This window comes from Syngnathus leptorhynchus, chromosome 7 (genome assembly GCF_054491065.1).
Source record: "Syngnathus leptorhynchus isolate UIUO chromosome 7, UIUO_Slep, whole genome shotgun sequence".
Lineage (NCBI taxonomy): Eukaryota > Metazoa > Chordata > Actinopteri > Syngnathiformes > Syngnathidae > Syngnathus > Syngnathus leptorhynchus.
This window is the reverse complement of record NC_141201.1, coordinates 5,184,314-5,209,460: the sequence shown is the minus strand read 5'-3', so window position 1 is coordinate 5,209,460 and position 25,147 is coordinate 5,184,314. Positions and strand designations below refer to the sequence as shown.

Here is a 25,147-nt window from a genome sequence, read left to right as displayed (position 1 = left end):
ACCCGACTAACAAAGAGTCGTTTACCATTCCGCTCAGGCTTTGTTGTTGTTCTTTTCTCACTCTTATCTTTATTTGCGCTTTGGGTCTGACATTAACATCGGAGCATTATTGATCAGCACTCTGCAGAAGCTTGTCAGACAGATTAAATCACCTGACCCGGGTTTGGTCCCTGTGGATAGGCGCAACATCTTCCATGGAGGCATGCATTACCGCCTTATCTGAAGGCCTCCTTTGCACAATATGGAATATCATATTTTCAGGGAATGTGTTTTTCTTCACATGGCGTTTTGTCTTTTTTTTGTGTGTGTGTGTGTGTGTATATGGAAATACAAAACGGGTCGGATATGAAACAAGGTGTGATTAGATTGTGGTGTGCTCTACAGCCCGGCCTGACATTTATTTAAGAATCTGCTCACTAAATGAATTTGTCAGTGGAAATTAGATTCTGTTTCCTTGAGGAGATTCACCCATGACCACAAACAACTTTGACGCTCATACCTCTGAAGATGGGAGGCCTTTTTTTTTTTTTTTTTTTTTAAATTCACTGTTTACAAATAGAGTCAATATAAAACAAACCTGTACGGCTTCAAAGCTCATGTAAAATTCATGCTCATGCTTTAAACATAAAGCAAAGCAGCGGTCGGGCATCAGCAACTCATTAGAAGACAGCGTGTTGGAATTATGGATGGGATAATAAGCGCACCGCGCAAGGCTGTTCATTCTCTGGACGTGCTTTCGTAAAACAATCCCGCACACTGAAATTAAATGATGTACGGACTCAATGTGCCTTTTTAATAACCCAATGGGACACATTAGCTTGTATTTATCCCAAAGTCCTTTTTACCATTTTTTTGAATGGACTTTACTGCTTTGCCCCCTTGTGTTTTGTTTACCTAATGGATTTGATTCCATTTTGACATCTTGTTTACAAACTTGTAGCAACCCAGTCGGGACAACCACACAAGTGTATTCCCTGTTAGCGGTGGTCCTGCCAGAAAGAACATCGATTGCCGCTGAGGAGGTGCGCTCCGTTAATCCCAGGTCTGCTCCCAGGTCACATATCTCCACAGAGGCTACAGAGTTAATAGGCGAGGAAAGGCGAGAGCGCTCTGCCAGCTGGAGCGCCTCGAGCTTTTTAACTAACTCCTCCATCAAAGTGCCGTGTAGTAATTAGACAGGGTTAAAACAAATCCGCCGAGTTCTTTTCTTATCAAATGTAAATGGCGAGACGATGCAAAATAACGATAGAGGAAAATATATTAAGAATAGAGGAAGGTACACATAATATAAACAGATTCATGTCAAAAATATTGCATGGAGCAGCAGTATGATTCTATTATATATATATATATATATATGTGGATGCAGCATGAAGGTAAGCAAGTCAATAAATATGAGGATGGCAATAAGACACTTGTGGACGCATTAACATATTGATGAGAAAGTCAGAATCTATTCAACGGCGCCAGCATGTGTTAATGGGAACATGTACGGTGTTATTCATGCACATATGCGCAGTCATCATTATTGTCACGAGGCTGACGGAAAAGGATTGCTTGACTGTCACAGGTAAGTCATTTAGTCAAGCATCCTTATCTTGGAATTAATCACCATGGCAACAACATCCCACTACAGCATGAGGTGAACACTGGCAATTTGTGCAAATGTATCCAATTAGCATCCAAGGCAGGGGTGGGGAGCCTTTTTACCATCAGGGGACGTTTTACAGGAATAATGTTCTGGTGGAATGATTGAACAAATGTTCGCTGTGTGCTAGGAACGGTACTGGTTTGGATGTTTTGGGGAATTTTTGAAATTGTTACGTTGATTTTTGTCCTTGAGGTGTGCTTCAAAACTATTGAATCATTTATTTATGAACAATGTAAGGTCAGGGGTGCATTAATTTAATACATTTAAAATACCTGATTGTTAAAAAAAATAAGAATCTGGGTAGATATACAATCTTATACGCTTTACCTGGAGAAATCTACAAGAGGATAAAGTTAAAAATTTAAATGGTGCAGATTTTAGAGCGCTATCTTATTTGAATGGAGAAAGTGTGCCACCTGTTGGCGAGTTCTCCGACAATGCATTTTCTAGCATAATCCTTTGGGTCCAGGGGAGTGATCATTCAAATAGAATATATTGTACTTATTATTTATAATATAATTTATAATATAATATTTCACAATGGCATATTTGTGGTTCAATAATAATAATGATAATAAATAATAATAATAATTATTATAATAATAATAAAAATAATGCATGTACTCGTATATAAAAACAGAACTGTGTCCCCGGAGATGTTCTACGAGATCCAAATGTACAATGTAAACACTACGTGGTTTTCTTTCGAATGGGTCAGGGCACCATTTATTTATTAAAGTTATGCATAACCTTCCAACATGAGCGTGGTACAGTACATGTTGAACTTCATGACAGGATTAGAGGAGACAGATAGCAGGCAGGTTAGGAAGAGTGGTGGGGTCCTTCTCGAGGAAGAGACAAGAAACCTGCAGGCAGGACGACCGGGAAGAACGCATAGAAGGAAGGTAGGGAAGGAAGGAAGGAAGGAAGGAAGGAAGGAAGGAAGGAAGGAAGGAAGGAAGGAAGGAAGGAAGGAAGGAAGGAAGGAAGGAAGGAAGGAAGGAAGGAAGGAAGGAAGGAAGGAAGGAAGGAAGGGAGAAGAGGAGCACATCCATAAGGGAGGAAGAGGAGGAAGAAGACAACAGGACTAGATCAGAGCCCCGGCGACTCTTCATTCTAGTTGGTGTGAAGTCCTCTGTTTCAAAGACAACACAGAAAGGAAGGAGTTCTTTCTATACACGGGCCTCTCTCAGTGGGACTTCACTGGAAGCGGGGTGAGCCTTGCTAACACTCACATCAAGCCTGTGTGACAGAAGAAAAGAAGAAAGAAAGCAGCCAACAGTAGCAACAGCATGCACGCAATGCAGTAAACACTTTAAAAAAAAAAAAAAAAAAAAAAAAGGGAAACAAACAAAAGGAAAATAAATACATCTTGGGATAAAAAAAAATCTTAATACATTATCTTAAATTTTTTCCTTTTCTTGCTTGGTGTTTCATATACTGTATCTAAATATATATATACATAGACCTTTATGTATATATATAAATATATTCTGTATATAAACCCACATTTCTTTGTACATTTTGGTATAAGTTCTCTTTCTTGCAGGGAGGGGGAGTTGTAAGATGGAAATATGGGTGATTGCCTTGTGCTGATGAGGAGGCGACTCCGCCCCTTTTAAGTCTCTTGCTTTGTGGAGCAACAAAACGGACAGGGGGGCTTAGCAGTGAGAGGACAAGCTTATAGACGGTCCACCATGTCCAGGACACACGCACACACAAAGGTGGTAGCACTCTTTGCCCCCCCCCCCCCCCCCCCTCCTTGAGGCAGAAGATGCAGCTGAGATGTCCAACTATCTCTTATCTGGGGAAAGACACAATGAGCAAAGAGACCGCCGTTTTTTTTTTTTCCCAAAATGTCCACAAAGTTCTCAGTATGACAGTCAATAATATACCTTTGTTTCCATCCGAGTGTGTGGTCGACTTCCCCTGCCTCTGACGAAGATTATTGTACTTGGCTTCAACCTCCTGGAACGATAGACAAATGGTGAGATGGGCACAGGGAGATTAACATTAGCCGGGTGATGAATGCTTACCTTCAGATGGTTGAGGTTAGCCTGAAGGTTGCGCAGGTGAGACAGGACTTGTCTGCTAAAAGATGAGAGGCTGCCGGCGTGCGACGCCGAGGAAAACCTCAGATTGATGCCCGAGTCGGCGGCGCAGCCTTGCGATGCGCTCAGCTGCTTCCCGGCGGGCGACATGTCGTCGTCGGTGCTGCTCTCCCCTTGCCCGCCGTATCCTTCCAGGACTAAAAATCCTGCTGATAAAGAATCAGAATACAGCGGTCCCTTGAGATATTGTGTTTCGTGACCACACTTGTGATATACAAAAAAAAAAGTGTAATGAATTAAAGTTTGTGTCATCATTTCATACATTAATTAAATGGACATTGTGTCTGATGTGCATGTTTCAGCCACCAGGTGGCAGTATATCACTACACTTAAATGTGATGATGAAACAGAAGACTGCAATTAGGCTTCATAGCAGACAATACAAAATATTAGATGCATGTTTCTTCATTTTTCGATCAAATATAATTCAGAAACGTTTTATAAGTTGAAATAAACTGCGAGAACATTTTTTTTTTGTAGAATATTTCACGATCTGCCAAACTGCTGCTGATTGCCCCAGAGCTAGTGCTCACTAGCTTAGCGAGGATGCTCACCATAATCTTCGGGTGAGTCGAAGAAGCCCGTGTCACCAGAGCCCAAGTCTTGCGCGGGGTCTTCGGTCTGGGAGTTGTTCCTCTCCGAGCCATTGTGGACCATCACGCGTTTCTCTACAGGCGTCCTCAGCGAGGTGGTCCTGAGGAGACGAGCTCCTGTGGAGCGCTTGGTTCGCTCTGCAGCTTCCTGCGACATGAGCTGCGTCACCAACACCTGCTTCAGCGCTGACACTGCCAAGAACAAAATCATTTTATGATTAGAATTATTATTAAGCACATTGTAAAATCAAAAGTGTAAATGACAGTATTACATTGGTAAAGGATTTTTGTTTTGATATGTACTTACAGGTTTTAAGTGCTTCATCTGCTCTCGAGGGAAACACATTAAAGGAGTCTGCGCTGCCGTCTTCAGTCCCTCGGTACGGAAGCTCCGGGTCCACAAAACCTTCCTCCTCATCCTCCTCTTCCTCCGTCTTCCCCGCCTCAAAAGGATTGTTTGCGGGGAGAGGGCTCGGTGTCACACGCCTCACAGCCGGACTACTCTCTTTATCTGAGAAGATAGTCCGTGATTAGCTTTAGCCAAAGGAGTACTGTGATACTGTGGAAGAAAGGTGGTCACCTGTGGACTGAGTGCTGCCAGTGGATGTGCGGTCTGGGTCTTTACTCAGTCTGGAGACGCCAGCCGTGATCTCTACACCATCTCGCTCTCCACTGGCAAACAAATAAGAGACATTTAGATCACAGGTTTGGGAGGGCTTGAAGTCACTGTATTAAGATGATGAATGGACATACTCTGTCTGAGGTAAAGGTATGACACTGTGGGGTTTGACCTTCATGGCTTCGGCTCTTTGCGTGATCAAATTCTGCCAACTGATGAATGGAAAGAAAAAAAAAAGCATATCAGCCTTAAACAGAAAACAATCACTTATTTGTTTAAAAAAAACAAACAAGATTTGATAAATAATAATCTACTGCAGTCCTGTAGGTGGAGCTAAAACATGTTACAATGTTGGCAAAATGTTTCGTACGTTCTCTGATCCGAAACTGTGGATGCCATCAGCTCATAGATCTGTGCACCATTCTCAGACATGGAGAGCACGAAGAAGGACTTGTTGTCTGACAGGTGAGAAGAAGAAAAGTGACGTTGAGGGTCCTACTTGAGGCATTTGATGACATTACAGGAGGCGGGTTGCGAGCTGACCTGTAGCCACGGAGCGCACCAGCACAGTGCTGAGCTTAATGATGGGGCTAAAGATGTGCTTAGTGTCGGCGGTGCCCGCCAGGTTCTTGCTGTGACACTTGAGGATGAGACGCTCGTCTTGTTTCTGGAGAAGGACCAGGATGTCCTCCAATAGGAGAGTGTACAGCTCTGCGAAGACACGGACAGATAACATCAGTGGGCGACGACAGCTGTTTTCAGTCCCGGTTTTATATTTTTAGATGTCAAACCAATCGTCTTGTCCTTGTTCACTTTCCATGACAGCGGCCCCTCGTGCACCATCGTTTTCTTGGTGAGATCGAGGTTCTGACAGAAGAACACGACACATCACAGGGTAATTATTATTTTATAGAATCTATAAAACTGTGATTTATTTGCCTCAATTCCTTATAGGGCACCAAATAGAAATATTTACACCAGAAAAATAATCATTACCATTATAAGAAGCTTTTGAATATCAATTCATTATGCTAGAACAGTATTTCTTCAAATATTGGATCTATTCTAATAGATGCCACTTTCAATCAACAGCTGGTTCCGTTATCCATTTAAAACATATCAGATCAATGGCTCTCCCCATATAGACGCCTCAATCTTTCTCTTTGGCGAAAACAAGTTACTTATTTGCATGCTATTGTTCACCCAAAAATAGCAAACCAAAACAGCAGCACCTAATTAATGAAAGGTAAAAATACTCATGCTGCCATGTCACCTTTAACTCCAGGATCATTGGGTTGTCTGTCTGCTTAAGGGAAGATAGGTCCAGTCTTCTCTGATAGTCCTCTAGCCTCTGTAGTAGGGGGGGGGACACAAAGTTTTTTTTTTTTTTTTTTTTTTTTTACTTCTTAAAGCAAGAGCCATAAGCAGACAGAAAAAAACCACACCTGCTTGTCTTCTGATTCCTTTACAGCCTGGTTGACATGATTGAGGATCTTTCGACAGCAGTCGGCTGCCTGCTTCACTTTGTCCTTCTCTACTGCATCGTCTGAAAAAGAATATGACATTAGCGAGGAATTAAGGCCCTCTCTTTTAAACTTATACGCCCTCCGTTCATTGAGCCAGTAAAATAAAACAGTTGGGCAACAGAACAGCATAAAACGTTGCTGTACTTTATCATTGGTGCTTTCCCAGTGTGAGACCTCCTCTGCGATGAGGGGAGGTGATGGCATCAAATAATGAGTGAGACATTTGCTAAATTGTGCACCGCTGGTTCCTGGACCATTACAATGAGAATTTCCTAATTTGTGAATCGTCGGCATGTTGCCATACATGGGCGAGAGTGTGATTGGTTTGTAGAAGAATGTGCTCTTTAGTGACATCATTGTGCCAGTGAGAAAGCCACATGGGATTTACCAGTGTACTTGGAGATATTGTCCAGCAGCAAGGGGTACTTGGTGAACCTCAGCATCTCGACAGGAATAATATCCTTCAGCTGCAGTCGCCGGCACAATCGGTTACTTTGCGCCTCCTGAGTAGCACACCGGGTCCATTTTAGCACCCCGAATGCAAATAAAAGGCTAATCGTGTCCGCATATTACCTGGATAAACGAAATGAAGCGCGAGTCTTTCTTCTGCTTGGTCTTGATGATCTCCAGAGCAAAAGGCTGATTGCTGCAGAATGTCCCCACGGCCTGTTTGATCTTCTCTTCCTCTCCACCACTGAACTGTTAGGCGCCCGCACCAAGACGCGAAGGGGCAAATACAGACAGACAGTGGTTGGGTTAATGTGGGTCAGGGGCAGTTGCCATGGTGACCGTGTTGAACCACCACACTCTCAGAAGGGGGGCCAGGCTTAAGTTCTTGTGGCAGAGACAGCTTAAATGTAGACTAGGCCCTGGGGAGGGAGCGTTTAGCCTACTTATGCCCCATTGAGATTTTTTAGACAAGCTTGAAATGTAATAGTTATGTACAAATCAGTCAGAATTACCTCGTGTGAATAATAAAACCAAACGTGTTTTCTTTTGCAGTCAAGCAATTTCACCCTATCAGTGCTTCTGTAACAAATGCAATTCCAGCTTGAGAACTTTACTCACCCAGGAGAGCAAGTCATCTCCTATCTGATCAATGACCGATGACTCGTTGCGCTTCCGCACTGCTGCCATCTGCTCCAAAATGGAAACTGGATTGAAAAGCAGAAGCGAGTTAGTCAGAATGTGTGCAAATGCGAGTGTGTGTGTGCGTGTATCAGCGCACCATGCAGTTGTAGAATCTCCTCCAAGTTGGTGAAGATGTTTTTGATGTCGGCAGGAGGTAGGATAGCATCTTTTGAAAGCTTCTGGTAGAAGATGTGATCCAAAACTCTAAGCATCCGCACGTGTGCCCGCTCCGTGTAAAACAGCTCTGGAAAACCCCAAGTAAATGTTAATTAAAGAAAATAAATAAGACACTTCTTTGGACAGTCGATAAAAATCAACAAGAATGATACAGAACTGATATTACAAAAATGTAATTGTTTTCACGTTAATCCTCCAAAGTTGTAGAAGTTTGTTTGATCAAGAGATTTAGTATTTATGATACTACGCTCTCACCGTTGATAACTTCCTGTCTCTTGATTTCAAGAGGCCTGAGACCCGCCAGAACCTCGCGTCCGACAAGCTGCTGCCAGTTAAGTGGGTCATGTTCCGAGTCTGTTCCCTGGTCGTCCTCGCTCTGGACATCGGTAGCACCCAGTCCCTCGAGCCTTGTGGGGAAAAAAATCGGATTGTTCACTGCTGCACTTCTGATTTTGGGTTAATGACACCAAGAAATATGACCTCACCTTCTGATGGCCTTTGGTGTTCCCTCGTGGGTTCTACAACATTAACACAGAGGTGAGTAATCAAGCAGCAGCGACCTATCAGCTTGTGTATGAATATGATTATTTGATGTTTTTCTTTTACAATTTATTTTTTTAATTGTTTATTCAATAAAGTGATTCTTCCCGCCTTAGATCAACTGCAAATATATGTGTTCGTGGTAAAAAAGCAAATTGATGTGAGTGTGACTGTTCAGGCACCTGTCAGTTTCTCTGTCCTCCTCTTGGAGTTGGTCCAGGCTGTAAAGGTCAAAGTGCGATGCAGGATATGGCAACCCGTCGAGGGGATCAGACTGAAGACCGTCACTCAGCCTGCTGCCGCCTGAAGTTGGAGTGCCACCTGCAAGTCAAGACTTGTATTACGAACAAAATCTCACTAGCTTCTTCTAGTCAAAATTCATTGGCTGGCTAGCTTACCTGAGTCTGTGTCTCGGCTCGCATCGGAGCTGAAGGTGGTGCTGTTTGGAGAGGAGGTGGTGACAGATGCGGGGTGTGTGAGGTCGGGGCCCTCGCTGGATTGGCTGCCCCTTAAACGCCCCGCATCTGTTTGCTCGCTGGGCTGAAGACTAGGCTGAGACAATTGCTTCTGAGGCTTAGGTCGACCGTCAAGGGCTTTGCCCACTTTGTGGAAAAGAGAAGAGCGCTCAGAACCTTCAAATGCCTCGGAAGCAAATTCCTGATTTTTAATCGCTCACCCGACGCTGCTTCAATGCGGCTGGGCCGACGCTGAGGTCCGAGGATACTGGGAAACCTCGGCTTCTTCACCTTCTCTTCACCATCCTTTTCTGTCTTAATGCTTTTCTGTTCATAAGGAATTCAAAAGATTAAATTAAAAATCAGGATAGTAGGATAAGGGATACTGTTAGCTAGCGACAATACCTTAATTTTAGGAAGAAAATTGATCCGGACCCGTTTTGACTCCAGACTGCGAGGTTCCTTGACCCTCACACCAAGGTGCTTCATGTATGTATAAATGACATACTGCATTGTAGTGCTGGAAGAAAGAAAAAAATAAATAAACCGAGCCTACCCTGGAACTTGCGACATTGAAAAAACAATGAGATCAAGAGCCAATATTACACCATATGTCACAGCGTGCCATCTGGGAAATGCTTCCAACATATGGTGGTGCGCAATGGGTCGTTTCAATCCTTTCATTTTTTTTAAATTATTTAACGTAAGCATATTGTATCTATAGCTTGTCTGGTCTTATTTCGAAAAACAAAAACAACTCATCAAAATGAGTGCTGCAATGCAACATTCATACAATATATTTAAATCAGCTTACCACTTCTCCTCTTCTGTCGTCTGAGCAGTAACCCTACAAAGGCAAATATTTCTGAGTGCCTCGTTGACTTTACACGAATGTTAATTACCAAATCTGACGTGTTGATTTGTTTCACTTACAGAATGTCCTCAATCTTGGTTATGATGTTTTCAGCATAAGAGCGTTCGCGCTCGAGGGTGACACGATCTCGTCCACGTTCTTGGTCCAGCCTGCCCAGCTCTACTTCGGCAACGGTTAGGCCCATGCTGCGCTTTTGTCTACATGTACAAACATGTAATGTCATGCGGGTGGGGTTGAGGGGGAAAAAAAAAGAAAAAAACATCTTTGGAAAATACATCGATATGACAATCAAGTCTACCTGAAATCCTCAAGGTTCTTCTGAATGTCAGGGAGCAAAGAATCTTGTAGTGTTTGGACATGTTGTCTGTTTATTTCCTCTGGGATCAACTCTGTCCGCCGTCGATCTGCAAAACCAGCCCAAATACTTAACGTTAAAGAACAATTATATATTTGAGAGTTTAAAAAAAAAAAAAAAAAAAAAAAAAAGCAAAGGCAGAAAAACTGACCAAGATCAGCAGAAATTGATTCTGGAACTGCCACTTTCAAATGCTGAAAGAAAAAGGCCAACTGTTCAATACCTGCGATAATTAAACTGCATCATCTTTTTCTGCCTGTGTTCACTATGATGAAAAGGAAGGTCATTGCTTACTGCTCCCCGATCAATAAAGAATGTATGGAGGTCCATGAACATCCGTCTGGTCTCTTTGGAGTTGGTCTGCTTGTACAAGTCAGCATAGAGGTAGCACAGCTAAGGGGACGGACACGAGACATTGAATGAATAACACAAACAAAGAGCTCCGACGGAATCAAAACAAAAGGCGTTGAGGGTCGTACCACCGGGGCCGGATCGAATTGAGATATGACGTGATGCATGAAGGCTGCGAGGTGGGCGGGCCGAGACTTGAGCTGCTCAATGCTGGTAAAGCGGTTACACTGGCCGTTTGTCTGCAAAAGAAAACCACGGACAAGGATGTAAAAACAAGACACATATAAAGATGTACCGTATTGGCCTGAATATAAGACGACCCCGATTATAAGACGACCCCCTCTTTTTCAAGACTCAATTATGAAAAAATACTTTGTCTAGACCCCGAATGTAAGACAACTCCTCCTTTTTCAGTTTTATTTGAATGAAAAAAACTCGTCTTATATTCGGGCCAATACGGTAATAATAAATGTTCTTTGTAGAGTTTTTTTTTTAAAATGTGATGAATGGCAATATAGCGGTATACACCTGCTCTTGGTCAGAATCAAAATAATCGTCCTCAGCTCCAATGATATGCGAGACGATACGAGAGGAGGGACTGCTGACAGTGGTGGAAGACAGAGAGTCCTGCGGCCAACACATTTGAACATTAGAGAATGAATGCTTCCTTTTAAAAAGTTGTCTTGACTGCGGTGGACATTATATTGTACTCCAAAGTGTCCGACAATAACACCGAAGCGGGAAATGGGTGGAGATGAATTTTTACCAGATCATTGGCATCCTCTGTTTCTGGGGAGTGGCAGGAGTTGAAGCTGTTCCTGGGTGTGCTCTTTGGACTCGGGCAAAAACTCTCTGGAGAGACGAGTCCAAATCCAGAAATCTGTAGGCGGTGAGGCACAACAATTTACAGTCAACCTCGTATTTTCGTATCACTCAAACATAAAGATGTATTGAAATTAGGATGAGGAATGCAGATGTTGCATCATTAAAAAAACAAAACCAACGTACAGGTGTGCTGCTCCAGGACAAGTCAGCACTATGCTCTCCCGCCGCAAGAGTGTGCTCAGTCTCAAACATGCTACCATCATCTGCATCTCCACCCGGAGCAGCCTCCTAAAAATCCGCAGAAATATTAGCTGCTGGTAAATGAAATATATCACAACAGAATACATACCACCAAAAAATCCAACAGAAAGGAAATGCTTAGAAGGGGAAATCAACTCCAAAGTTTTATTTACAAATATGTATGCGCCATCACTAATCTAAACATGGAATTACGATAAAAGTTGCATTCAGGGCAACCCCTTAGCGATTACGTGAGGAACTATGCTAGATAAAACGGTACGGGCAAAATAGAGTGGCTTTCCTCTGAAGCCTAATCCTCAAATAAGATTAGGATTAATGTTTGTCTGGAGTCTAAACGCTCTTCACTGACTCGCACTAGGATCTTTCGGGATTTTGCTATTAAATCCCGTCCCTCGATACCTGGCTGTGTGTTGGCAGATATTATCAGGCCTACTACCTGTGTTGCGCCGGTGGCCTTGAAGAGCTGACCCTGCAGCTGTGGAATGTGTTTCTTAGCTTCCTGGTTGTCTTTCAGTAGTTTGGGGGAGGGGTTTCGGCCGTACTCTTCCTTCATCGCCTGGACAGCAAGGGACGTATAGTTCAAATATCCCCCCCAAAAATGTACATCTAGAAATCCCGTTCAGTCATTTATAAAATGATTACCCATTGAGGTGTGGAGGAGAGCCGGTCGTGAGGACTGTACGGGCGTTCTGTTGCAGGCGAGTTTGGGGAGGAAATAGTCACGCCAAGCATTTCAGACTCGGCTTCAGACAGGGGGATCTGGGGGAGCCCCGGAGGGCGACCCAGTACTGTGAGGGCCACATAGGAGCCCGCTAGAATAAGGCGGAGAGATTAGCAATACTATTTCAGCACGACTGCAAGATTTTTGTTGAAAAAGGACTTACATTTGATAAGCTTCACCACTTCAATGTGGTTTGAATGTGTTACGAGGGTTCCGTTGACCTGAAACACACCGACCGTCAGCATGACATACCAAACACACAGCTGAGGAAAAAAAAAAAAGAGTGGCCACAAGGTGGCAGCCTACAGCCTGTTTAGACCTTTGACAAGAAAACAATATGATTCATGCAGAGAAGGAGGTGTGTGTGTGTGTGTGTGTGTGTGGGGGGGGGGGTAGTTGCAGATAAACACACTTACCTTGATGATCCTGTCTCCTGTCTGAACGCCTGCCCGCATTGCAGCACCATCTGATAAAAACACAGTGATCAGAGCATGAAAGAATTAGAAAAGGAAAACAAATTGGTTTCGTCAGAACACTCTGAAGAAAAATACTACCTGACATTTCAAAGCACCGTGCTTATGTTTCATGAAGGACCTGTTTCATAGCTCCACCCCAAACAAAAGCTAAGACTTGTGACTCCTGTCAAGCTGAAAGTCTTTGACTGACTTCTTATGAGTAGCATATGAAGCCTCAAATAAAGTCTCATTTGGGACTTATTTGCTTCGCCCGGAACGACCGATACTTGAATTTTGTTTGCGTTGATAAGCATAAGTAATTTTCCCGTCAAAATCCTCCCATGCATTGACGACACCCGATAATGCCGCTCATATGTAGTAACGAGTCAGGAAATAGACAATCCGCAGCCACAATAATGCCTCAAGTGCGTCAGCGGCGACTGCCCCGCGGCGGTTATTGCAACAAAATAATGAGAATCGTCGAGTCTTGTGTCACCTTCTTTGACGAGCTGCACAAACACCGGATTGTCACCACTGACTGTGAGCCCAAAGCCATTTTCGTCTTTCTGGATGATGACGCATCGCTGGACCAGACCTGCGAGTGAGACACAGAAAGGACGGTACATGTTTTTAAAATGAGCTGAATCAAATGTCACACATTCATCATGTTTAAAGGACATTTTTTTCTCTCTCTGTTATCTTATAATGTATACAAGTTGAAAATCAACCAGAACTGTTTTGGATCATAGAGGTCAACTGTTCTGTGTATAGCAACGAACAGCTGCATAATATCTTTGCGATACCACAGGAAATTGTTTAAACTCGCCTACACAAAAACAAACTCCGGTAAAATATTTTCCTATGATCATTACTATTATTCGGACGCGAATGCCTTTTGGCCGTGCATTTGTTTTGAAGGATGTCTGAAAGCGATCTCGCGATCCAGACATTGCTGCTTGTTTTCTCAAAGCCTAAAGGGGGAAAACGATTCTTCTCAGGTTCTTAACGCGTGGTTTCATTAGCATGGCAAGAGGAGATTAGCGTTTATCTAACGTCTGAGTGATAATGACTGGGCTGACAGGACAATGTCAAGAATTCCGAAAGGACCGATATTTTTGAGTAAATACCTCATTATCTTAGAAAGTATATTACTCAAAATTGACCCCAGCGTGTATGACCTTTGAACTAGTTTCTTGTTGCGGCCGAGATTTTCTAACCATTGACGTACCGACCGGAGAGGTGAATGGATCAATATGGCTTGTTGGGGGTTGGTGAGTGGAAGGAATGGGAGCTAATAGATGTGGAGAGGTTTGGGGAAGCAAAAAGCTTCAGGCTTGGGGAGGTGGGGGGGGGGGGGGGGGTGACACAGCTCTAGACAGAGGGAGGCAAAGGAGGGGGCAGGGAGCGAGGTGAAAGCAGAGGTGTCAAAGTGATTAAGCCATATGGGCTAAAGAGCTGGTGTGAATTTACCTCGAGATGTTGATCTTGCGCTTGAGTTCCACGCTTAACTGTGTGTATTAGGTCAGGCTTTATAAAACCTTGACAAGTGGGGAGTGCTGACATAGTCAATGAGCAGGCCCATCCATTTACAATAATGCATTATTCAGAGGCCCTAACTGATTTGTTATTGGCACCCCTTTTGCTGAAATGCTTAAAAAAAAAAAAAAAAAAAAGGACTCCAGAGGATAAACTGACATTTAAAACTGAGAGTCCACAAAAGGAGGAGGAGCCGTGGAATCTTAAAAATATTTGTCTGGATTTAAAAGGAATTCTTCTTAGCAAAGAAAATAATAGGAATAGAAGTAATCGATGTCATGATCAAATTGTTGCCCTTTTTTTCTACTTGACAGGAAATGTATGTTTTTGTTTTTGTTTTGTTTTTTACTGTTCATCAAAGCGATTGAAAATGCACCGGCAGCTTTGTCTATGCTTGCACTTTCTCCTCGCTAAGTGCAAAATAATCTTCATCTAAAGGTATTCTCACACCAGCATGTTTAGATGTGAAAAAGTTGTGCAGATGTCACACCACTCATCCCGGCAAGAGTATCCTTACCACAGGACTCAGGCTTCCCCTCTGCTAGCACACTGCTGCTGCCACTCTTCTGCACCACCAGAGCTTCTGCTCACAGCCCCAAACCACACAGACAGTATGGCGCGCACACACACACACACACACGCACACACAGAACACGAACCAACAACACAAAAGGAAGGAAAGACACCAAATAGAAAATCATGAGGGAGGAAAGTGATCATGGGAAAAAGAAACCGATAATAAAAACACTCGATTTGAGTTCCTGGCGTTGAACTTTCTGATTTGGTTTTACACGGTGCTCTGTGGACACACTACTACAAGATCCAAACATTTCTATTTCTGCTTCATTGTAGCAACAGTGTTTCCATTTGTCTGACCAAAATGTGTCTCTTAAAGTGTGTGTGGCACCTCCCACAGGCAGACAACCACCAACTTCCCAGAGAAAACAATTTGTTCATGTGCTTTTGTATCATTAATATAATCCATCATGCGGCGCAGAGGATTTTTTTTTTTTTAGACGCTTCGACTACAGAAGCTTGAGTTGTACTGTATCTAACTGTTTTTTTTTTTAAACCTTCTTATACTCTTCTTAAAAGAGCAGTCCGACGTGTGTAGCCGGTTGAAAGGCTTTGTCCGCATTTTGAAATGTGCATTAAGACCACCCAAACACACAAGACGCCACATTTGCACGCCCTCAAGTAAAACGGCTGACAAGCGTAGATAAAGAAACTAAAACGTGACCATCTAAACTATGGTAAATTTGATCGATTTGAAAGAGACAAGACTATTTTCAAAACACATTCAGAACAGAAGCGGGATAAAGATCAGACCACACTGGTCAAAGTTTTCAAAGACAACAAAACCATTAGGGGGACACACATCCTTTCAGCATCTCAGCTGCCTTGCACAAACTGTCATCGGCACACACTTTTTTTTTTTTTTAGACTGTGTTTTGTGTAACAACACAGAGCAGAAGAGGCGGGGTGCGCCGTTACAAACAAGGCAGTTAGATGAAGCGATGAGATGTGGGGGGGTGCATTTAAGGAGGAAAGGAAAAACAGAACAAAAACAGGTTGGTTGCCTGAGAGTTAAACATTACCTGTCGGGTCAAACTCATTGGAGGAAAGCGAGGTTTTGTCACTTTTAGGTCTCTTGTCCGGCGGGTGGTCTTTGCTGAGAATGCTGCTGGTTCTAAAATGAAAACAAAACAAAAATTCACCCCCAAAACTCTGTGAAAAAGCGAATTGGTCAACGTTGATGAGTGAATACTGTCCACTGTCTATCAAGATACAAACTGAAATGTAAAAAGTAAAATGGAGGTATTTTTAAACCGTATATAAAGCCACTCAGCTAAGATTAATTAAAAAATTCACAACAACAAAAACAAAGTTGTCCAGATCTCTAACAAAGTTTCGCACTATGGCAGGACTGCTTTAGCGTCAGCTCATAGCTGGTGCGGCGCAAATGAGCTTAGAGCCTATCCTAAAGTGCTTGCTATTATTGAAGTCATTTGGGGTTGTTTCACAGTATGTTACTTCAAATTCCCAGTACACTTAATAAAAAGTTCTATTGCAATTCAACTATGGAATTCAAACAATTAGCATTCCGTCACATCGGACATCAGAGGTTGCTTTGTGTAAGTGGCGGGATATATTTGTAACTGATGAAAAGTTAATTAAAGCTTGCGTGCAATGCATACGCAGCAAGCTGGACTGGCTTTTGAGAGAGGAACTGAGAATTCATCTGCCACACAGAAGCGCCAATTATTCACTTTGGCGCTGACAATAACGTGTGTGAGTCACAGCCAATGTGTCACGGTGTATAATGTGACAGCCAGAGAGGATGTGGAGGCGCTCTGCTGAGCAAGGCCGGGAGAAAGGACTTTTTCCCCAAAAGCAAGGCCACGGCCGCCGCGCGCTGGCTCGGACCTCGGCGGGCCATGTATGGTTGCCGCTGCCTATGCCGGCCCCAAATGTGAAAGGCCACTGTTCTGTTCGCAGTGAAAGGCAGTGATGGGCCGCACTTAGAAGAGGGACTCCTTTGTCCCTCACTGAGTGGTGCATGCGCGTTAGCAGCAGGGTGGGGGTGGAGGAGGCCATGTTTAGTCTGAGCTCAGAAGACTTCTGTATTGCAGCAAAAAGAAGATTCCTTACCTGTTTGCTTTCTTGGGAAACCTGCGGGAGTGGAGAGAGACAGAGAGAGGAGCCAATGTTAATATCTCAGAATGATGACCTCACCGAGATTAAAGCAAAGACGGGAGAGGGCAAAACAAGATACATTTCGATGAGACCCATCTCGTGGTAAACATGATAATCCAGATCAAACATGCGAGTTCTTGTGCGGCAGATTAAAGCGTTTTCCAGGTCAAATGTCCTCCGACTCGCAGATCACTCATTGCTCGCGTGTGTGTGTGAGTGACATCACAACTCTGCATGCTGCAGCGACTCACTTCCACACCTCGGATTTATTTTTTGTTTTTAGAATGAGCCTTGTTTCCTTGTGATTATTAGATTACCTTTACCTATATTGTTAAACTGCTAAAGAACGCACCATTAAGGGACAAAACAGAGGGGGGGCGAGTAAGTTTACATTTCAGTCGTCATAACGGGGGAGGCCTCGCGACTAACGAGCGACTATTAACTCTCTTTCTCCCGGTGACAGTGTGTTCCATTCAGACGGGGCATCTGAATGGCTCGTTTATGAAAATGCCTCGGTCTGTAATAAGTTCCAGGGACTCAGCAAGAGAGCGAGGGAAAAAAAAAAAAAAAATCCCAAAGATTTAAGTAACCAACTCCCATGAAAGCTCGAAACTGGAGAAACCCGGAAAAAAAAACAGGCATATAAACACAGAGACTGAACAAGGCGAAACTGAGCAGACTAGCTTGGGTTCATGCAGGCGCTAATGAAAACAAGACAGTCAAGTACAGTATAAAGACAGTAATAATAATAATATTAATAATAATGGAAAATAATAATATTAATATTTATTATAGTTATTGATTGATTAGGAACAATGAACCATTACGATCAAATAGCCGTCCTTCTCATTTGATACAAAATCCATCAGCAATCCTTTGGCGCATTAGTTTATTGCGAGATTAGGAAACAGCTGCCTGAAACTTTACCGAAGAGGTTTCCAACCAGCTGGTCAAAGCTTGTGGGCGAAATTTCCATATTCGCCATATCCTAAACGGAGAATTGTACCGCTTCCGCATTAACAGTCAATTGTCTGTCTGGCAGACAACAGTGCTCCATTGTTACATTTCCTCATAATGACTTAAATACTCCGATGGACACGGTAATGAGAACAGAGAAGCTCACGAGGGGAAAGAAACAGGATGACAACGTGGACAGGATAAGACGCATACTTAGTGGCGAGATCTGATTCAATTGGATTTTAGATCCAGTTGCCTGTTATCTGATAAGTCTGGGAGAACTGACCTCTTGACATCTCAAATTATTCAATGTATATTCACGTTAAAATAAAATCATTCTTAAGCACTAAAATCAGCCTACCACCATATTTGTTTTTATCTTGAATTTTTTTTCCCCCCCAAATCCTATTGAACTATATTTATAGAACTCATCAGCCAGACTTTTTCTTTCAGAAAAAAAAAAAGTTCCTATAGGCATATAATTGTTCTTCAAGCTTCAAAGAGCGAACCATTAAAATGTGCAGGAAGCGTTATGTGGGAGAAAAAAGGGCGGGGCGGGAGAGCAGGGTGGGAGTGGAGAGGTGAGGGTGCTGATGTACTGCAGCGGGCCCGGGCTTGAATGCTCCATTGAGGTTTGCTGTTTTGATGGAAAACTGCGCCAGAGCTGGGCCAACTTCAGCAAGAGTGGCAGCAAAGGGAGACCGTGACTACAAGCGAGAGGGGGAGAGAGAGAGAGAGAGAGAGATCGAGTGAGCAGCAAAGGGGAGGGAGGGATGACGAACAGCCTTATTTTTGTGAAAGAGTCTCCCGAAAGGAAGAGGAAGGGAAATTGGTGAATAATTAAAGAGTAGATGAACAGGGGGAGGATTCAAGGGGGAAGTCCTGCAGGAAGGATCCCGCACGCACACACACACAATTAAAGCCGAACATTTAAGTCAACTAACAAATAAAGTTGAGAAACATTGGGCCTCTTTACACTCCAATGCAGAGTCATTATTTTCCAGATTTTTTTTTTTTTTTGTGTCTGTTCTATATGGAGGATGGGCGGGGTGGTGTGCTCGAAGTTGACGTAGCAATTTTCTACTTTGGGTGGTAGTGCCACAGCCGCAGGGACGATGGGTGTGTGGAGAATTCCGCAATGTCGGGACTTCAAGAAGTTTATATTGGCAATATTCAGGTTTTCAAAGACCACGTGCAAAAAACCTGCTCATATCTAACTTTTAGTTATGTGGACCCTACCTGCGAAGAATGAAAACAATTCTCATGTAGTGTGAAACCCGAAGGATTGGACGATCCCGAGAGTTGCCTCGAGGCGGCGGAGATCAGAATGAGGAGTGGTCCATTCCAGAAAGACGACCACATTACCTCGCATGTAGCAGCAAATTACACTAGAAAACCGAGGGAGTGAAGGCGGCTGAGTCATATCGAGCACCTTGGGAAATTGGAAAGATGTTTGAACGCAGCCAGCGGGACCGATTTTATCTCGACTGCAGTTTGTCAATAAGAGACGGACGGCGCGCCGCAGATGTTATCGAATCTGTCTACCTGAGTCACAAAGTGTCATTGTGCACAAACACACGCACGACACAAAACGGGTCACCTTCGTTGCAAAGGAGAAAGGAGGCGTCGACACCCACGCAACTTGCGTTCCTTTCTCTATTGTCGCCATGTCAAATTTCAAACAAACTGGCGACAATCACATACTGTGACCTTAGCGGAGCGCCCTCAAGGTATCGATGTGTTAACTGGGGCACAGATTTAAAGAAAGCGTTTGAACCAGACAGAGAGGCGAAGGGGGAGGGAGGGGGTGGTGGTGGTGTGAGAACGCAATTGTTGTTGGCGTAGGAAGAAACAGAAGTAATAGTTCTGGAGCTCAAGCTAAAGCCTCCAGGGGGAAAACGCTGCCCTTTCTGCCCCAATAAACCTCATCAGGATTCCTGACATGAAGGCCGGGGGATAGACATTTCTTCACGCTATGCTGTCTCCTGTCCTCTGGGACTGAGAAAGGGAAAGGAGGTAGTCCAACGGGTTACGCTGTTTAACGTGAACACCGGAGGACTTCTCTGATCAGTCGGAAAAGTTCCTGGCATGACGAGGCATGTGAACAAAAGCTTAAGGAGCATTCATTTTCGTCTAGCCTGAAACGTGTTTTATTTATTTGTCTCATCGTTGCAGAGATTGATCAAACGAACCAGACTGTCATCAACTAAAATTATTTCATACTAATTTTAAAAATCTCAACTTTACAAGGATTTGACTTTGTATTTCTAGTTGCGGGGGATTGGCTATGGGAAAATTAGAGGTTGAGGAAAAACTCAATACAGGCTGGATCCGAGTCCGTGGCAGAACTTGTGTCCTAGTCCTGATGCTCTTTGACAAAGTGCAGCAGCGTTTTAAAGTGGCTGCTTAGCCCTGAATCAGCAGAAAGCAGCAGTGCAAGGTTAATCGCAGTGCAGTGGGAGGTTTGCTGCTCCGTTTCCCTCTGCGCATTAAGTTCTGCTGGCAAAAAGCAGGGCGTTTGGCATGGTGTATCTCATCCAGAGGGAGAGAATGGTCACAAGTACTGAACTGCCTCTTCTTGAAAAGTGAAAGCCAACCGCAGAGACTCTCAAACACATTTTATGCCACTAGGATCAAAATGATTGATGTCATACAAGAACTGGATGATTTGGCCTTGATATAAAATATCTCGACTGTATTCTAAACAAGTTCTGCTTTTTGATTTCTCCAGAAACTAAACAAGCTTTGGAAAAAAAAATAAAAAAATCCCCCTGACTGCACTTTTCTATACTCGCTCTTCTCTGTTCCCGGCCATCTTGTTCACGCAAACCACAAAAGTGAGGATGTGCTTCAAACTACGGAAACTGCTGAAAAGAAAAATCGAGTTTCGAATATCTGTGCAGTGATATAGCAGTAATAAAGTAACCACGCAACAGAGCTAAAATTATTGGCATATGGTAGTAAAGCACCAAAAAAAAACACTGGACCTATGACAGACCCTTGCTGGATCCCTTAAAATATAAATCCAGGTATGGACTATCAAATATGGTCAGAACCAACTGAGATCACTTTCAAATTTGTGTAGGAGGATTTCCCGCTTCCATTTCGAGTCCTAGCATTTTAGCAAAGCACACATTAGTGAATCAGAGTTTTTATGCTGTGGTGGAAGCTAAAAATGGACTGGAAAGGAGTCCCAACATGCCAACCATAAATCAAAGTCATCCAGTGTAGGACAGCACTGAAACTACAAGATTAGAGTCTACTGAGAATCATAACCTATATTTACAAAATACTGTCCATTAAAAAAAAACATTTTTGTGTCATCAAGACTCTTCTATACTTTTATCACAAAGCAGGAAAGTTTCCTTTTCAGATGAATTCCCAAATAATTTCCAATGCTGCTGGCCTCATTCACAGCTACAAAACATTTTCTTTCCTTGTCCTCTTTTTTTTCCCTCAGTTGTAAGGATCGTGTCTTTAGTGGAGTGAGAGTAATGTGTGGCCCTCGAGCTCCCTTTGCCTGGCTTAAGGGGGCAGGACCTTAGACAGTGTCCGCAAGCATCAGGATCATAATGCTATAGCACATAAAAGTGCTAGCTAAAAAAGCATTAACTCCACCCACTGTCTAGCATCCATGGGCATTGTTGTCGTTTCTTTCCCCCCTTCTTCTGTCTCCTTTTCAATATTCTTCCACTTTGGTGTTGCTTCACAATGTAATAGTGCCCTTGAATGAAATGCTACCATGGCAGAATGATAGCGACCTAAATTGAGTTTGCGTTTATGACAACCATAAAATGCAATTATGAGACAATGCAGTGAATTGGACAGGTATTTTGCAGAATCTATAAAAGAAGGACATGGAGGCTACAGTGGAGGATTACTTTTCATTATTGCTCACTTTGCTAATCATAAAACACAATGTATGGTTTGCTGAGCCATTCTACCAAATAATCCAAAAGATAGTTTGCCCGGCAACATTGACAAATGCGACAAAAACAAAAACAAAAAAAATGAAAATAGACGACATTTAGGAAGGCGGGAGACACAAATGATTCACAAGTCAGCAATGCTGACGACATTCCCGACCAATGAGAACTTGCTCGGTGGTCATTTTTAAATTGTCACAAGTAGGATGAGTGTATTTGGTCTGTAGTCATAACAAAAAATATATCTATAAACAGCTCGGTTTCTCACACAAATCATCAATACTACCATTTATCCATCAAAACAATCTTGCCCTGATATTCCTCACATGTACCTGACCTAGATCCATGAATCTATGAGGAGTATACAGACTAAAGCTAGCCTGCTCCCACTGAATGCTATTGTTTATTTTTTAGTGATGTCACCAGCACCACTTTCCGGGAGGGCCTCAGGGCAGGCCGGTGGGGCGGGGTAGGAGAAAAAGCGTGGAGATCAGCAGAACTTTGTGACAAAGAACCAGTAGCTCACAAAACTGACCCACAGTCCTCGATAGATGTTACATTCACACTCCTGGCCGACACAGCAAAAAACACATCACACGCATGGTGCCGCAATCGACCTGAATTGAAACACGATTAAATATTCAATTTGAACTAAACAGAGAGGAGAAAACACTAAACATCCATTACTGATGTCGGGTTACCTTTAACTCATGCAACATAAATACTGTAAGCCTGCCGTTTGCGCTCTCTATCTAAAAGTAGGAAAATAGCGGTTGACATCTCCAAAACACAATCTTCACACGGGAACGATCGTAGCAACTGCGCTCCAGTAGGTTCATTAGGGCCACGTAGTGTTGTGGTAGCACGACTTGAAAAAAAAACAGCGAAAAGTGGGTGCTAACCATCGCTGTCATCGTTCCAAATGGGGGAGGGGGTGGGTAGCAAGTATAACGGAGCTTCAAATTCTTAACGCTTACAACTGGAGCTTGCTTCCGTCCTGAACTAAGCAAGCACATTCCAGGGAGTTGGCTTGCGTTCCTCACAGGTATGTGGGACTCAGGTAGGGAGCAGGTCAAAACGCAAAAGAGGGGGGGAAAAAAATCTTTGGAGAAGGAAAACCATGCAGGAATTAACCTCATGTAATGCATCCAAGAGTATCCTCATGGATTAAAGAGAGGAAAAAAAAAAACATTTAAGTGGTGCGATTTATTTGCTGTTGGTGTCCGAGCTCTCTTGACTGATCGCTCCAATAAGATGATTAGGAGGTTGCGTCTAAATCCAAAGATCGTTTTAATGGGCGCAGGAGAAGGTAAGCGTTGAAGGCTTAGCGATGTTACCTAGCCAAGCAGAGTCTCTTAAGAACACTTTGCTGGGAAAGAATTCCATTAACCGAGCAAACATCAGCAGTGTCTCCATCAAGATCGGATGTAGCTCCTTGTTAATTAGATTGCATGGCACAGTTATTAGTCAGCGTATTGCGACAACGGCGCGGTCGACTCGGAATGCACGTACATCTTATCGGTGAGCTACGTCGGCGAAATCAAAGCGTTTCCAAGAAAGATCAAAACGCTTGAGAATAACACCGGATTCAGAAGAGTCAGCACACCTCACTAAACTCCATTTTACCCAGCGTCATATTATTGTGGAGATTCTGCTCTTTCAGCCTTGATAAATATTCAAATTCATTTTAGAAATAAAAGACCGTGACGACCTTTCACCTTTTCTTTGGCATGACGATGACACTTTGAGGGGTAGAAGTGACAGCAGAGGAAATGTGTGATAATCATAAAATCGGAAAAGGAATTTATTACAATATAGCAGCAGTGTGCCAAAAGTGGTATGTGTACCTCTCCTGACTCGTCCGTGCAATATGGCTAAGTAAACAACAATGAAATAAGAACCTAAAGCTAGCTTTGTTGAGTATTGATGTGAAGCTTTCTTTAAACTTGTGTGGCACTTTGGGGTGTTGCCAGGTAACATTACCTGTGCCGCACAGGTAATAAAGATTTAATAAAGGACTCTGGAACTACGAGTTAGCTCAATGAAATCCTAATAAATCGGAGCCTGGCTAGTGTCAATGAAGAGATTGTGCTTTTCATGCTGTAGCAGAATGTAGAGCATAAATGATGGTTATACTGTACCTGTCAGTGAAGCTGGACTGTGTGTCACTCATTGGGCTTCCGGTTCTAGATTTGCAGCAAATTATATCCGATTAACATTTTCCAGAGTGTGATGTGGCGACTTGCTTTAGCGTCCTTCTCTGGCATTCGTGAAAGGACAGCCTTGGTGTTTCAAAAATAAATATAAATATAGAAAAAAAAAAAGATGCAAACAAGAGATGCAGATGGCAAATATCCTCAATGTATGGGGGTAGTCCAAGCAAGACGGATTAAAATGGTGCAGACCCTAAAAATGAATCAGTAAAGAGATTATATCCTTCTCCTGGGTCATAAATAACACCACTGGCCCAAATTGCATGCGGGTAAAACATTCACATCCCAGTTTTTTGGGGGGTAATCCAACCTTACGGACACCGTGGCGATGCAATCCGCCTGCCACCTCCCCTGCTCGGCTTGAATAAGGGACTGAATGTCCCTGGGAGATTTGGCAGATTCCTCCAGTCGGCACTATGCGGTTTGCTATCTCTTGCCCGATTTCGTCGTTACCAAGAAGAGTCGTTCGATACCGTAATGTTGAAATCAAACGGGCAAAACGAAAAAAAAAAATGTTTGTCAATGATCTTGAAGATAGGTTGTGTGAAAATCCTCAAAGGAAAGCAGAGTTTAGTCTTGGTAGCTCTCAGCTAACAAAACAGATGCGCTCTATTGGGATGGAAAAAAAAAAAAACTTTGCGTCGTGTGCTCTTGTTTCCACTGCAGATAAACCAAGTCCGAATCTCAAAGAGTGGAGAAAAATATTGCACGAGTGTCCAGTAGTCTTTTTTTTTGCGTCCCCCGGTTTTCGAAAAAGTATCTCCGCGAGGCAATAAGAGAATCCGAGTGGTCTGTGTATGTATTAGGACCGCTCGACGCTCCTTGACTCCATGTTTCCAGAACGGAGTCACTCAGTCGTCTCTCAGCACAATTCCCGTGGATGGAAAAGCAGGCTAGGCTAAATTGGCCAAGCTAACGGGACAGAAAGTAACAAGCAGTCTCCTGCCAGTGACTTGTCAGAAAAAAAAAAAATCCAACAAACCGAAAAGGCCTTAAAACTTTCAGGGACGTTCGCGACCTTTTCTCACAATGCTCGGCGTCATTTGTACAATCCTAAAAAGTTGAAGGAACGCAGGGGAAAAAAATGCCAGTGTGCTGCTAGCAACGCCCTAGCCTGCTAGCATGCTAGCCGCCGCAATTCCTAACTTCCACCACCAACCACTTCCGCCGGGT

The 25,147-nt window shown here is 43.2% G+C and overlaps 1 protein-coding gene across 2 annotated transcripts; it reads right to left on the bottom strand.

Moving 5' to 3' along the window:
• Positions 1-2,349: 2,349 nt before the first annotated feature.
• On the bottom strand, positions 2,350-25,147 carry arhgef12a (Rho guanine nucleotide exchange factor (GEF) 12a). Of its 2 annotated transcripts, XM_085915677.1 has the most exons (40): positions 23,903-25,147; positions 16,834-16,854; positions 15,780-15,871; positions 14,699-14,764; positions 13,142-13,240; positions 12,607-12,656; positions 12,354-12,411; positions 12,112-12,281; positions 11,906-12,025; positions 11,392-11,496; positions 11,150-11,263; positions 10,912-11,010; positions 10,512-10,622; positions 10,327-10,425; positions 10,184-10,226; positions 9,976-10,081; positions 9,737-9,874; positions 9,618-9,650; positions 9,209-9,323; positions 9,025-9,130; positions 8,747-8,950; positions 8,531-8,669; positions 8,294-8,326; positions 8,064-8,215; positions 7,729-7,875; positions 7,569-7,654; positions 7,074-7,199; positions 6,889-7,003; positions 6,420-6,520; positions 6,248-6,325; positions 5,766-5,841; positions 5,518-5,685; positions 5,345-5,432; positions 5,109-5,186; positions 4,936-5,027; positions 4,663-4,866; positions 4,317-4,547; positions 3,688-3,911; positions 3,547-3,619; positions 2,350-3,455 (listed from the first exon to the last, which is right to left on the bottom strand). In XM_085915677.1, exons 1-40 carry the CDS (start codon positions 23,932-23,934, stop codon positions 3,445-3,447), a joined length of 4,203 nt encoding a protein of 1,400 aa, XP_085771803.1. In that variant the 5' UTR covers positions 23,935-25,147; the 3' UTR covers positions 2,350-3,444. The 2 variants fall into 2 exon arrangements, with proteins under 2 accessions (XP_085771803.1, XP_085771804.1); XM_085915678.1 differs by lacking the exon at positions 14,699-14,764 and having other exon boundaries at positions 23,903-25,146.